The 15,129-nt window shown below is 47.3% G+C and overlaps 1 protein-coding gene across 1 annotated transcript; it reads left to right on the plus strand.

Annotated features, from left to right (window-relative positions):
- Positions 1–1,183: 1,183 nt before the first annotated feature.
- On the plus strand, positions 1,184–14,873 carry CCSAP (centriole, cilia and spindle associated protein). The gene is made up of 3 exons (XM_083831084.1): positions 1,184–1,560; positions 8,169–8,452; positions 10,890–14,873. The coding sequence occupies exons 1-3, from the start codon at positions 1,275–1,277 to the stop codon at positions 11,061–11,063; spliced, it is 744 nt and encodes a 247-aa protein (XP_083687210.1). The 5' UTR covers positions 1,184–1,274; the 3' UTR covers positions 11,064–14,873.
- The last annotated feature ends 256 nt before the right edge of the window (positions 14,874–15,129 follow it).

Genomic DNA, 15,129 nt, shown 5'->3' on the forward strand with positions numbered 1-15,129 from the left:
ATGGACCTCAGATATTGCCGTGCCTGCCTAAACTGGGGACAGTCTTTTTGAGAAGGAAAAGCAGTGCACAAACGTTGCTCTCAACTGACCCCTGGGAATGACAGCAGCCTTTTCATAATCCCAGCTGACAAGGTAATGCTTTGTGACTGGCTCAGAATGCCATTTTGTACAAAATTACAGTTTCTAGATATGAAACAAATGCTGCCGTGCCCACATATATGAAATCCATAAATGTCGTCTGACCATACAGACTGAGCAGCCTTTCAGAGTAAGAAGTTGTGGTTTATTAGGAAGTCATCTGCTCTCCCGTTGGGCAGCTCTGGCAGCCTTCTCTAGGGATGTGTTTGGTGATGGTCACTCGTACACAAATCCTCCCCTGCTATTTCCCAGGAAATTTGGGTGGTGGAGCTGAGCGCATGGCTGGGTGACGGGGTGGTGGAGTGGGGCAGGGGGAGGCAATGGGGACACCCACCGGAGCCCTCAGGGGGATAACCAGCATGGGTTAAATGCAAACGGTGTGGTTTTGCTGGCTGTGCTGGAGCCACCAGCGCCTGGGTTAGGATTGAGCACTTTCAATCGTGGTCGCCTGTGCTAGCTCCAGTTTTCCAACTTGTGTTGGTTTTGTGCTGGTTCAGGCAGGCCGGCCCTTCACCACAGCAAGGCAAGGGGGAAAAACCACCGCTCGTCCCCGTCCTGAACAGCCAGACGGAGCCTCCCTCCCACGCGGCTCTCTGGAAGGCCGTCAGTGCCCCCCCGCGTCCGAGCGGGGCTGCGGGGCGCGCTTCGTGCCTCAGTGCCCGGCACGGGGCCCTGGGCGCCTCAGGGTGGCGCAGCGGGCATCGGGCGGCCGGAGCGCCCGAGGGGGGGCTGTGAGGACGGCGAGGGTCTGGGCGGGAGGCGTGAGGAGCGGTTGTGGTGACTGCAGAGCAGGCCGAGGGGAGGCCTCACGGCGGCCTGCAGCTCCCTCACGAGGGGAGCGGAGGGGCAGGCGCTGAGCTCTGCTCTCTGGGGACGGCGACGGGACCCGGGGGCTCGGCCCGGGGCTGGGACAGGGGAGGGGCGGGCTGGGCGCCGGGTCCGTTGCCACCCCCGTGCCGTCACCCAGCGGGGGGGTCCCCGCGCTGCGGTTGGCTCTCGGCGGGCGGGGGCGGGGCGGTGCGGGGCCGTTTGGGTTTAAACGTTGCAGCGGGCGGGGCGGGGCTCGCCCGGTGGCGGCGCGGCGTGGCGGCGGCTGCCGGTCCCCAGGCCCCCGGCCCCCCGGCGACGGCCCCGCCATGGTGGTGCCGGCGCGGCGCGTGAAGACGGAGTACATGAAGCGCTTCACGGAGCCCCAGTGGGACGCGTGCGGCGCCTGCTACCTGGAGCTGCTGCGCTACCGCCTCAGCCGCCGCCTGCTGGAGCAGGCGCACCGGCCCTGGCTGTGGGACGGCTGGCAGCAGGGCGGCAGCGGCGCCAGCACCGCCGGCTCCCCCTCGCCGCCGCCGCCGGCTGCCGGCAGCCCCCCCCCGCCGGCGCACGAGGAGGGGGAGGCGGGCGGCGAGGCGGGACGGGACGGCACCGGTAGGAGCGGGGGCGGCGTGGTGGGGTGTGTGTGTGTGGGGGGCACCGGCCGTTAACGGCCGCCCCAGCGGCCGGGGGTGGCGGCGGTGCGGGTGCCGGTACCGGGGGAGCTGCGGGAGCGGGCACCCTGACTCACGGCCGCTTATGTAAAGCGTTGCCATGGGGCCGCGCATCGCGGCGCTTATATAAGCCGCAGCAGCGTGCCGTGCGATGGCTGCCCTGGGCCTGGCCTTCGGGGTCCCGGGTCTGTAGCGGGTGCAGAACCGGTCGTGCTGTGCTCTTCGCTAGCATACGTCACCTTCTGACTCCCCAAAAATCAACTCTGTGGCGTGGGCAGACAGGTAAAGTTGTCATCAGCCTCTCAAAAGTAGTAATTTTTAATCCCATAAAGTACCTTTCCTTACCTGTAATGAAATAGAACCTTATCCGGCAGCCGCTGACTGGTGTTTTGCAGCGTATTTAGAACCACCTGTATGCCTCTTGTGCAGCAGCAGGGGAGGGGGGAGTTAAGCCTTATGCTGCTGGGGGGTTAGCTCTGGGGTTAGATGTGCTTGTTTGGACTGGGGAGATCGCATCGTCTGTCTTGATGTCCCTCAGGGCCTGAGCTTACCAGAATGACAGAGTACAGGGTACTCTGATGTTCACAGCTCAGCTGCGTTCACTGTCCTTAAGAATACCATGTTAGCTTTAGCTCTGTTCTTGCTTTCCTCAAGTAGTATTTTGTAGTGCCTTGAGGAAAGTGGTATTGCAGGGTATGTGTGGAAGAAGCAAGTACGTAGCAGCTGTGAGAAGCAGCGCTAAGGAATCTCACTCTGCTGAAGGAGCAGGGAATGGCAGTGTGGGAAAAGATGTGCTCTGTTAGGGTGGTCTATATAGAGGCTTGGTTTCTAGCGAGGGGAGTGCTAGAAGCAGTTGGGGTTGCACTCAGACCTTGGGGTTACTGCCTTTCCCGATGTGGTTTGAACACATGCCAATCCTGGGTGGATGTGGTAGGGACCAGGATCTCGTTCTGTGTATCAAACCAGTGGGGTACAGCAGGTAGCTTGCTGTGACCCAGACTGACTGGCAGCTGGTGAGGCTTGAGGCTGTGTGTGGGGACGTTGTTCGGTCTCCTCACCTTAGTGGCAAAGGGGCTGCAGAGCAATGCCAGCCTGCCCAGCTCTGAGCTTTTGGGCAGCTGTGCCTGTAGCTGGTGGAACTTGGCCATGGCTGCTCTAAGAAAATACCTCATCTTCTCTTAGCTTCTTTCCATTTAGAACAGGAGAAAAATCTGTACCTAATCTTCACTTCTTTGCAAAGTGACTTAGTATAAATATATTGTCTTGCAGGCATTTAAGAGCCTTAGTAAAAGGTCTGAGAACAACTCTGCTTAGGCAGCTGAATTAAGTGGAAATTTATATCAGTGTATAGCTTACTGTACAATCAGCAAGCAAGTGACTCATTCAATATTGGGCAATTAAAGATGTGTTTTTCTTTTTAGTGACTGGCTAATTAAAAAGTGCAGAGGAGATAACATACAAACTGCCACCCTGTGAATCTTGCATTATTCAACTGCTTTTTTTTTTTTTCCTGGAGGAGCTTAATTATGCTAAAGTGCTGTGGGGGCAGCTGAGTATGCTCATGGCAGTGACATCTTTTGTCTCTCGAACCTGACATCCACCCACGCGCTGCAGCATCCTGGTTGTTACCTGGCTACTGCTGCTTCCCTCTGTTCTGGGGGGAACCGGATTTCTGGCTAAGTGATATCTGAAGTGGTTGTGGCAAAGTGCGTCTGGCCAGCAGTAATGTTGCTGAATATCTGAATACTACCACATGCAGCGTTTTTTCTCTAGTAGAAACAGAATTACCTGCTCCTCACACAGCCCCTACCTATGAGGGAGCACTGAAAGCTGCAAAAACCAGCACTGCTTGACTTTAAGGTTCAGTGGTGTTGGTCTAAAGTACTGCCAGCATGAAACTCCGACATGACAACTAGGACACGTGCATTTTGTCAATATATCTCATGCTCAAGTGGTAGCTGAGTGATACTAAGGTGCACTGAGTGGCAATTTTGGCATAATTCCTTCTGGCTCTTCACTTGTGACACTGTTGGTGGGACTGCTCTGTAGAACATGTCCAGGCATGGGTGTGTGTTAAACATAATCCAAAGAAATCTTGACCTAAATCAGCTGGTTCAGTTGACACATCCTCGGACCTGTCAACAGAACCCTGTGGGCTGGTAAGTGACAGACAGGAGCTCTTGGCAGCTGCACTGCAGGCAAACATGTTTGTGAGATGATACTGCTGCACACGCATCCAGGATTAAGCCACTTTTCCATCCTTATTGTGATTTTTGCCTTCAGCACTCCTGTACAGAGGTCTGAAATGACAGCAGTGACAAGCTGGTGTCAAAGCAGTTGCCACACAGTAGTCTGACTGATCTGGATTTGTGCAGCTCAGTAGAAGATCCGATTGCAAACTCCTTCCCCGATCTTGCCTGTTGTGATTTTGCAGGTGTATTTGCTGGCTTATGTGCATGGGGAGGAGCAACTGGTGGTGGGGGAAGAAGGTAACAGTGTCAGCTTAGGGGGTTATAGTACTGTGATCCAGTCACTTGAGCGTCTTTTGGCTGGAAACAAGCTTTGCCATCAAGTCAAGCCAGTTTTCTACCAGCTGTGGTAGTCATTCATAGCCACAACTGAATACGTGCCCCCCTCAAGATGCCCTGGAGACCTGCCTTGCTTGGGGGTGTTTGTGCTTAAGTGGCTGGTGTGCAGGAGGCTTCCCAGAGCAGGCACCTCTCAAGCCCGGGCTTCAGTGCTGCCTCTGAACAGGGGAGCTCCGAAGACGACTTGGGGGCAGAACCCAGAGTTTCCTGCTGCGGTACAAAACATGTCTGAACCTGAGGTAGCCCCGTATGGGGCAGGCATCCCACACAGATGGTAGCGTTGGTCCCTGGGGACTTGTGGGTCTAATAGGAAGGTTGTTGGCTCTGCTGAGTTGCTGGAAGTACCTTTGAAATGGGGTTCTTGTCAGCCTGTTAGAGCATGCAGTGCTGTGGGAGGGAGAAAAGCTCCACCAGCTCACATTGGGGCAGCGGAGGGGAGCTGTTATGCAAGTTGGGCGATGCAGGAGGACTGAAGTGACCTTTCTGGGCTGGAGCTTTCAACTGCCCTGTTGGGTGGGCCTGGCAGCCTTGTTTTGCTGCTAAGCACTTAATCCCCTCCTGTCCAGTGCGCTCTGCTTAGTATCCGCGATGCAGTTCGAAAATGTTCCTAGCTTTTTCCCTGTCCTGGCTAATCCCTGTAATGCTGCAGCCAGTCGGTTCTGAGTTCCCTGTTTTATTTGCAGCATGCGTTCAGCAGTGCCTGCCGGAGCTGCTGTGCTGCAGGGCAGGGAGATGGCTGCTGCTGCTGGTGGCTGGGCTGCCCGAGTGGCTGCGTCTGCTCCTTCCCTGCTGCCAGCTGCTGCCTTCCTGCAACAGGGGTGCCTCAGGAAATCGCTGGGATGTGTGCTGTAGTTTTAAATGAGATTTAGATGTCTGATGAAGACATCAGCCTTGTACCTTCACAAACTGAGTTTATATAAATGAGCTGTAGGAGTGAATTCATTAAAATATCTGCTCTAATAGGAGGTGCGCACAAGGTGCCATAGTATGCTCTGGCATACAGCGTTTACTGCAAGACTGAGCAGGATTCTGCGTGCCATTTACTCATATGCTTTTATAGCTATTTTGGGACAAGCTGGCTTCGTCATTTCTGCACCAGCTGGGACTGTATCCGAGTGAGCAGCATCCAGGCTCGTCTGTTGCTTTGAAGTAAGGCTACCGATGCGATTGCAGAGACCCCGCTTCCCTTTATTTTGGAGACTCTAAATGCCATCTTCTGTGGCTTGTGAACTCCCGTGTTGTTGTGCTCTCCTGCAGAGAAGGAAGGTGCAGTTTCCCTGTGAAGGAAGCCATTCCATCCTGCCCCAAATGACTCATTTCATATTTGACAGCAGTATGTCCCCCCTTCACTGTGTTTTTCTCTGAAATGTCACTGACATGCTCAAAACAGTTCCTCCTTTTGATACAGCCCCTTGTATACAGAAGGGGACCAAGCCAGTCCTTTTTTAAGAGCAGGCACTGTGGAGAAACTTGTAGGTAACAGACTTTGGCAAAGGGATGCCTCTGTGCTGCCTGTTGCAGCTGGGATGCATGCGCTGTCTTGTCAGCGGTGAAGCTGTGACCTAGAGCCCAGGATGCCACGCAAAGTAGGTGTTTTACAGCACTGAGGTCATTGCTGCTCACTCTTATCCAGCCTTGGCTGTGACTGAAACTTTGTGTCTGATATTTAGGTATGTAAAATTCCTCTGGCCACTCGTTGCTCCCATTCTGTCACTCCTCTGGCACTGGCTGCTTTCCTTGGCTGTTCTGTAGGGGCACTCAGTTGAACTCTGAATGCTGCCATGTTGCTGGCTACTTCTAACAGCTGCTTGGCCATACTGCAGCGGCATCTGCCTCTGAATGCTGCGCCTGCACAGCTTGGAGGGCACACGTATGAAGATGGGCCTGAACAGGGCCCAGCACCAGGTGCTGTGCTGGTTTGGCAGCAAGTAGGAAACGAACAAGCCGAGCAGCTGGGCAGAGCAGGCAGCCCACCTCCGGCAGTGCTGGGGCATGCAGCAGGTTGTCTGGTACCCTGCTGGGGCAGAGCAAGAGTACGAGTGAAGCACTGCTGTGCCAGGCAGGTAACTTCCGTTCTGGCGGAGCTGGATGGATATGGAATGAAATTAAAGCGGTGTCAGGTTGGGCACGCACAAGCTTGGTTAGCTAAATCACAGCAATTAGCATGAGCAGTTGCTGTTGTGTTATGGGATGGGCAAGTCCTTCTATTCTTAATGACAGTTCTTCTGGAAAGTTTGTTCTAGTTGTTTGTGGTCACCCTCTCAATATGTAAGCAAGCTGTAAGCAAGATTAATTCATTCTACACCAGTGGAGGAATTGTTTCCATACGTGCCAGAGGGTGCTGGAAGCACATGACTTGGAGCATGGGCAGCTTGCAGCTGGTGCAGCAGGAGTCCCGCGTGTTCAGCTTGCTCTGTGAGCAGCCTGAGGGCACCGCTGAGTGTCCAGGGCAAGGCTGCAGCTCAAGCTCAAAGGTAGCCCCTTGAAGGGAGAGCTCTTAGTAGCGGGCTGCTGTGCTGTTAGGTTAACAGAAGGCTTTGGTTGCCTTTTAATCAAAAGGCATGGCTGGCCTAAAAGTCATGGAAAAACCGGGTCACGATGTCTGCTTGTGTATGTCTTATCTTGTATATTATATATATGTCTTGTACAATGCTGATCTGGCCTTCAGTATCCATCTAAATGTGCAGATTTAGATGATGCACGTTAGGTTCTGTAAACCTTAATGTCTGGTGGACGAATGCTGCACCCCTTTGTCACCTTTGTCACCTGATGCTATGGGAACAGGCAGGGCCTCTAGGGATCTTGGGTAGAGGACTGGCCAGAAAGCTGTGGGTGTAATTAGAGCTTTATCCTCATATAGATTTTTTAGCAATTAGCATAGCTTTATTATTACCTGATTTTTAATCACCTGGGTCCTTTGCAGTGTGGGTCAAGCACTTAGTAAGCTATGTGGAACACAATACTCATGACCAAGACTCAGAATACACAAAACCACCCAAGTCCATCAGTCCTTGGAGGATGATGACCATGGCGGTATCCTGGCCACAGGGGAGCACAGGCCTTGCCATCCAGCAGCAGTTCCGGTACAAGGCCCACTTGGAAGTTGCAGATGCTGATTTCTGTGGGCAATATCTCACTCATGTGCTGTTTGTACTTCCTTCTGTCATGGGGTGACTGCATCCTGGCAGCCCAGCCCTGGGGGCTTTCATCGTGCTGGTGGCCAAGTGTGCTTTTCTCAGTGCTGATCACCATGCTTGTAGATAACTGCTGTATAAAACGGCATTGGTTATGTCAGCCATGTTGTCAGGTGTCAGAAGCTGGGGGGGTGGTGACACGGTGTTAGGGAAGGTAGAGAAACTAGGGCAGCTGTGATGCTTTAAACACAAAACATTCTTCACTGAACAGATAGCAAGGGTGATGTTGATTGCTTTATAAATCTTTGGTTCATACTTTCCTCTCCTATGTAAACAGCAAACCATAATCAAGATGTAGGCATGAATAATCAGGGAGCTTGAAAATGAACTGCACTCTTTCAGTGGATGTCTGTAATATGAGGGATTTATTTTACATAGCTTTATCAGGCTTGTTCTCTGGCTGGTAGCATCTACATGCCATTCAGCAGTCCATCTGTTTGCTGTCTGAAAGATGAAAGGATGAAACAGCGAGGAAGGAAGATCACTGGAAACATTGTTAGTGCATTTACATTGCTGCCTGGAGCTATGAGGCTTCTGTAGCCTCATTTAAATATGTGGAAGCTGATGTGCAGAGGGATGGGCTTGGAAATATCAGTCACTAAAGAGTGAAGGCGTTTGAGCAAGGTATGTCTTTGCTGCTGTGGAATTAGTGACGTCTTCTATTGCTTAAAAAAAAAAGTGCAGCTTCAGTGACATATCAGGAGGCTGTGCAGATAGGCCTAACTGTTGTCATTGGGAGCTCAAACCAGACTTTTTTTTTCTTTCAGAAAAAGAAAAAGAAGATCAAGAAAAGCATCAGAAGGAAGAGCAAGAAAAAACTGTAGAACACACTTCCACAAAGGAAGCAGATAAAACCAGCCGTACAGGACGACGTCCAAGCCGAAGTGCCTTGTCCAGTCGTAACGATCGAAGATCAGCCAAAAGTCCTCAAAAGACAGATGCACCAAAGGAGAATAAACATCCATTTGCTCTGTATGGGTGGGGAGAAAAACAGACAGATACTGGAAGCCAGAAAACTCACAATGTCTGTGCTTCTGCTTCAGTGAATGAAGTAAGTAAAAAGCTTCTATTTAAGTGAGAACTGATGACTTAGTGCCTAGAAAAGACACACAATATCTAGGTAAAAATTCCAAGGATGCTTTTATTTGTGATTGCATGGGGAACTGGGGGCTTCAACAGCCTCTGTTTTACTGTGGGTGGTACTGTCTTGTAAGTACTATCCTGCTGTGGCTATGTTATGTTATACAGGAGTGAAGTTAGGGGCTTTCTTCGCTTTGAGAGCTGGTGTCATCCCTCCAGGTTTGGCTGTGATTGGAGTTACGTATGAGCAGAGTTTTGTCAGGTTAGTCCTTCTGGGCAGTAGGGTATTTCTGTGAAAAGGCTTTTAAAGTGTCAAACAAAAATGTTTGGATACCTAGTTCTGCTTGCTGCAGAGCCTTTCTATGTGTTGCTAAACCCCGTTTCATAAAGACAGCTGGTTTTCCACAGTATCCAGTTGAGCCTGTGGAGTCCAGCTTTGGTGATACCAAAAATAGCTTTTTGAAGGAACAGTGGTTTTGGTACTTTCTCCATCAAAATGCAGCAGTAGTTGTACCTGCAAGCCTCTAGTGTGGCAAGCGTACAGTGGAGACCTGAATGCACAAACCTTTCGGGAGGCGTAGAGCCCTCCTACCCACAGGAAACTCAGAGTTCTCATCAGACAGGAACCCGTCTGCTTACACTGATGACCAATGTCACAGGAAAGATGACAGGCATCAGATGAATAAATGCGAGTGTGACAAGTTATGATTGAAGACACTTCTATATTGAATGCTGGATGTGCACTTTCATAGTGGTCACAGCCAAGTATCTACATTTTCTGTAGGGTGTGCTTGTGGATAGAGCTGCAACCTGTGGTCCTTGCTAATGCTTTCCTCACTAGAGTTAACGCTTCTGTGTGGTAGTCAAGAACTTGGGTTAGGTGTGGAGGGGAGAAGCAGAGGAGGAAAGCAGTTCAGAGAGGTGTATGTAACTGTAGATAGGACTGTCAGTACAGTATTGTTATAAATATTAAAGTTACAGCAGTAAACCTCAAGATGTTTGGCATGTCTGACTCCAATAGCTTTTAACCTGTTGCTAACCTGTTTTGAGCAATACTTGGAAGTTCTGATTGATGCCTGGCTATCTTGTTTCTGGCTGTTACAGTGCTGCCAGCAGAACTGGCTCTTACAGGTGCATTGCTGCATTCTGAACTTCATGAAAACAGGAGAAAAGCAGCAGGCAGTTAGTACCAGGCATCCCAAAGCTGGGATCTCAATCTCGGAGTCTGAATCCCTGAGCTAAGATATCTGAGGATTAATGTGGTGGATGTGCTCTTGGTGTGTGAGGTACAGCTGACTTCCAGCGGGCTGTTTTGGAAGGGGTTTGAGGCATTGTTTTCTCCTTCCTGGGCAGCTGAACTCTTAAGGAAATGACCTGCAGCTTTTGGAAGAAGCTGCCTATCGTGATAATGGATGCTGTTACTGGATTGATAAGGTTGGATCAGAGGTGGAAGTGGCTGACTGGTGCCTTGTTGAAGCCCAGTAGATGTTAATGCCTAACTTGAGCAGAGGGATTGATACTTTGAAAGACTTCTAACATTACTCATGCTAGAAACAAAGTTAAAGAACCCTTAAGGGTCTCTGGTTTGCAGTGAATGGCAGGATTCCTCTGAAATACCTTCAATTATGTAAGCCATGGCAGTGCTCTGTCACTAGGGTTGCCTCTGTAAGGAGGGATTGCTTACTGCCTGCCTAGGTCACTTTTCCTGGATGTTTCAAAGTTCTTACTCTCTTGAGATGAGATCTTTAAGACTGGAAATAGAGGCAAGCAAACACAGAAGCTGGCTATTAAGACCAAATTTGGTGAAAATGATAATTTGAACATGCATCAGGACACAGGTTTTTATATTTAAAGGTCAAGAAGTTCTCCAGTATCTAGTGAGTGGTCTCTAAGGACTGATGTTACTACTATGCCTAGATTTTAAGGGATGCATACTGAAGGATAATTAAGAATTTTCTATGGTACAAATAAGAGAAACAAGGTTTTTAAAATGTCAGAGTTAAGATTAAGAGAAACATTAAAAATTTTTGCAGTCTTTCCCACCATGAAGTGGGGGAAATATTGCAGAACAGAATTTCACAGAATCACAGAATCGTCTAGGTTGGAAGACACCTCCAAGATCATCTAGTCCAACCTCTGCCCTAACACTAACAAGTCCTCCACTAAACCATATCACTAAGGGCTACATCTAAACGTCTTTTAAAGATGTTTTTTTTGAGGCATTTCTTTATGGAAAAGTTCTATGCTTCTCTTTTATTAGTGGTGCAAATTACAGAAGAAAATGTAATCTTCCTAGCAAACCCTGTTTCTTCAGAATGGGGGTTGGAATAAATAGCAAGTGACCCTTGGCTTTCCTGGGGGGTTCCTAGCCTGTTTTCCTGCTTGTAATACTAACTCTGGTCTTCCAGATCCATGAATCTGCTCTACGAGCAAAGAACAGGAGACAAGTGGAGAAAAGGAAGCTTTCTCAGAGGCGAGTACGATCAGCAGAAACAGAGAAAGCTTGCCGGATAAAACCTCCCCCGCCAGACAACCCTTGGATGACGGAGTATATGAGATGCTACTCGGCAAGAGCTCGGTGAAATTGGATTCCATTAGGTATCGTCATAAAAAGTTTTGCCTATCAGGACACTGGTGCAAGGAACCAAACTACTTATGCAAGGTTTTTATAGGGAGTTACCAGCTGTTAAAATATTTGTTACAGTATTTTTACCTTGGCTACCTACCTCACAGTGGGGTGCATAGTTGGAGCCATAACATTTGAAGCGGCTTTTAGATATAGCTACCCAAATTTTTAAACAATTCCCCTTTTGGGAATCTTTGTAATGTGTTTCAGTTAACTTGTTTTGGGGGTGGGGGGAGTGGAGGGGAACCCTGGCATACTGGCAATCGAGGCAAACACTTTTTGATCTTGGTTATGAGTAATCTGCTGTCCCTTACTTCAAAGTTAAGTCCTCCAAATCATGAGGACGTGGTATTATATTAGGGGGGAGGAACTTTAAAGGTGTGATGGAGGTGCCTTTGTATTTATAGTACTATTGAGTCAATACTTCTACCAAAATAAGCGTATTAAGACAGGCAACAGGAAAGCCAGTAGGTCTGGCAAGCAGCACTAATAAACATAGATGCTTTTTAGGCAGACAAATGCCAAGTGTTGTCTGTATATAGAGGCTTTCAAAAAACTTGTTTAATCAGTGAATCTGGTGATACTTTTTAATTTTCATTGCTGTTACAAAGGTCATTGTAATAAACTACTAATTTTCAGAGCAAGAAACAGCTACAGGATCATTTTGCTGTTGCTGTGCCTATTGTACCAAATAACTGATGTAGACAATCATTATTCGACAGCTGCTGCTCGACAGGCAGTTGCTTGTTGTACCAGGATCAACTTGGCACCACTGTATTAAGCTTGTGGTCAACTTATTCTACATTTAATCATGTAAATGCCAGTTTATCAGTGGGCTGGCTTCTGTCTAGTGAAGTCTATTTTTAACACTTATGAGTATCTGCGTTCAGTGGGGTTAGACTGCAACATGCATTCCATGTGGTGGTGTTGTATGAGTGTGCTGTTAGGGGTTTTAAACTTAAATCACTTTTGATGATGCTTGTAGATGAAGTTGAGAAGCTTTCTGTCTCAAAATTGGTGCAGAACTCCTTGCTAGTGGGGTGAGGGCTAGGGAAGGAAGGAGAGATACCTTTTAGTAAAGAATATATATAAAGGAGCTTGAATGCTTTCAGTTTGTAGGTCTTGTTTACATATTAAGGGTCATTGTTTGTCAAATTCTTAGTGTTTTTTCTCCTCAGGCTGCTGTGAATGACTTTTTCAGTTTGATAACTAAACTTTAGGCAGGCTATTCCTGTAGTTGTGAGCTTTAAGGTTTTGTTCAGATGTGCTGTGTTAGTTATGTACGTTGGTTACCTTTAACATTTTTGAAGCTTCCTTTTTACAGACTAGACAACTTCTCACAGTAAGCACGCTTGCACTTCTGCAGCAGAAGCCTGTGCCTGTCTTCACTTCACTGCACAATCTCAGTGAGTAAGCAGGACTAGAATCCCTGCTGCAACAAGGGACAGTTAGATGCGTAGTTGAGTTTGGTTGTGGATGTTCTTGAAAGAAAGTATTCACGTGGAGGGACCAAACACTGCTGCCTTCTAGTGTTAATTGTTACATCAGTAAAGGTTTCATTAATTTCAGTCGTACTACGGTGTCTTTGACCCCATGAAATAACCTGATTTTCAAGCGTAAAGCTTTACAAGTCCTGACAACTCTTGTTCAGGCTACCAACCAGAGATCTTACAGCTTTTAAAACTGGGGAAGCAGAGCATGACTAACTATGTTTATACATGGCAAAATGACTATATTCCAACTTCTTAGTAGGCCACGGTTTAGAACTTTCTAAAACTTCAAAACTCTGTCCAAAACTGAGACAAACTATTCAACAGAATGCTTTTATTCCATGTGGGATTATGTTCTTGCATGCTGTTTTTCCTAGTCAAGTTGCTTTGACACTTTCAATTCAGAAATCCACCCTAGTTTTGAACAACAGTATCAAAGCACTAACTCAGTACTGTTTAACAGCCCTACTAAATACAGCCTGTTCTGTTGCTGCGTACACCTCTGGCTTTGTAGACTTCATGTGACCGTAGCAGATGGACTGCGTGCCCTCAGTGTGTTTTGTCACATTAAGCAGTTTTCTTGATCATGGACTTGCCTCACTTTCCAAGGCAACTTCCAGAGTTCTCTTCCCACTGAGAATGGAGGAGCCAGGATGACTGTGCCTGCCTTAAGTTCTCATTCTCGGATAAGATGGATCTCCCATTAGATGTTGGACTAGGGGTTTTAAATGTCTTCTGCCTTGGACACTGGGTATCAAACCTGGAAAGTCTCAAAACAGGATTGTTCAGGTGTTCTGTAGAACATGAGAAACTTTCAGCAGCATCTGGGCTGCTGTGTACTGAGGAAATATTCTAGTTCTTATCCTAGTCTGGACAAGAGCTGTTCCCCACCAAAAGTAAGTTAGAAGATAGTAGTGACAATAATTGGATCATGTGAGTCACTTGTGTTTTTTTAAAGCTAAAAATCTTGGGTGCTATGTTGGTGTAATTTTAGTCTGAGTAATGTAATGCCTGAAGTGAGGGGCAAATTCTGCTGATCAGGTAGCTTTCTTATATTTGGGCATTTGACTTTTAAAAAAAGGTTAGTAGATCTACTTAGGCTCTGTGAAATAGCATAGTCCTGATTAACTGCAAGTTGTATATGCAAAATATTTGGTGTGCCAAGCTGAGGTCTGGAACACTATTCTAGTGTTTTAACATGAATTTTGATTGAACAGACAAATGACTTGGAAAACTGAACTTTCAAGTGTCAAAGCTTTAACTACATTCCATAGATAAAGGAGCAGGTTGCTTTGCATCAAGTTTGACTTTGTTTTTCATTCTAGATAATGTTTACCCTATCAATGAAGAAAGTTCTGACTTTTGTCTTGCTATGGACTTTAGAAATGAGCCAAGTTATGAATGCTTTTCACTCCTGTTTTACCAGTAAAACCTTGTAAGAACACAATCAATACTCAGCTGAATACTCAGTTGTCCAGTCTTCATTAAAGTAACCGTTTATTCCTTTAAGTTTCTGAAAGCACTCAGCTAAGTGAAATGAGACTTTCACAGTGTAATGCTGCAATTTAACTATAGTGTTGTAAAGACTAGTGTTTACAATGTGAAATGTTGCAATGAAAACTGCATATGAATGTCCCTGTAAAGTACAGTAGCATGCCTGTTCAGTCACTGCTGTCACATCTCTGCAGCTATGAACTATGGTGGTCTTTACTGGAAGCTGAGATAGTCAAGGTGATTCCTAAATTTAGAGCCAAACTTAACTCTGAGGGACAGACCTGAATTTCTGGTAATGAATTCTATCAAGGTACCCAATGCATATTAAGCAAACTTTTAACACCTAGGGGAGTATATACTGCCCTTCTAATTTTTATGGTATAAATGCAGTACAACTGAACTATAAAGGCCTCTGATTTTTTTTTTTACTGATAGGACCAAAAGCTAGCAATCTGAGGACTGATGTCCAATAACCTGCATGTGCCAGTTTTTCTATCTCAGTTAGTGCACTCAGCAGCAAAGCCATATGTAGAGCCTGACTCAACACCTTGACAATAGCACCTATAAAATTAGGGGTAGAAGTGAATGGGAAGCTGCCTCAGCTATTGTTAGCACTGAATTCACTTTAAATCACTTTAAAAATTCTAGGGAAATACCATCGAAGCTTGAAGCAATATGTGTTTTTTAAAGTTTTTAATAGTATGTTTTTAATGCTTCTGTATTGTCTATATTTAATAGTGTAGTGTCAACTTGTACATGTGAATAAAATGAGTGACACAGTACCCTGGAGTGCTTATATTGTGGTGGTGTTCTTTGGGTCTCAAGATTTTTGCTACAGGGCTCTTGTAGACTGCATGCAGACTACAGCCTCTGCTCCTCATATCCTCTCCTCTTATGGAGAGTGAGTGACAAAGGTAGCTAGCACCAGTCTTTACAGAACCGTCATCCTGAGAGCTGAGTTTGTTTCTTAGGTTCTTCCTATAACTCTCCCAGGATTTTAATGTCCTTTCCTTAGATGACTGGCTTCATGTAGCATGA

The sequence above is a fragment of the Anser anser genome, assembly GCF_964211835.1.
Source record: "Anser anser genome assembly, chromosome: 3".
NCBI classification, from domain to species: Eukaryota; Metazoa; Chordata; class Aves; order Anseriformes; family Anatidae; genus Anser; species Anser anser.

Coding starts and splice junctions, on each gene's coding strand:
- CCSAP (XM_083831084.1), top strand. CDS start 1,275: ATGGTGGTGCCGGCGCGGCGCGTGAAGACGGAGTACATGAAGCGCTTC. Junction 1,561..8,168: donor GGCGGGACGGGACGGCACCG/GTAGGAGCGGGG, acceptor TTTTTCTTTCAG/AAAAAGAAAAAGAAGATCAA. Junction 8,453..10,889: donor CTTCTGCTTCAGTGAATGAA/GTAAGTAAAAAG, acceptor CTGGTCTTCCAG/ATCCATGAATCTGCTCTACG.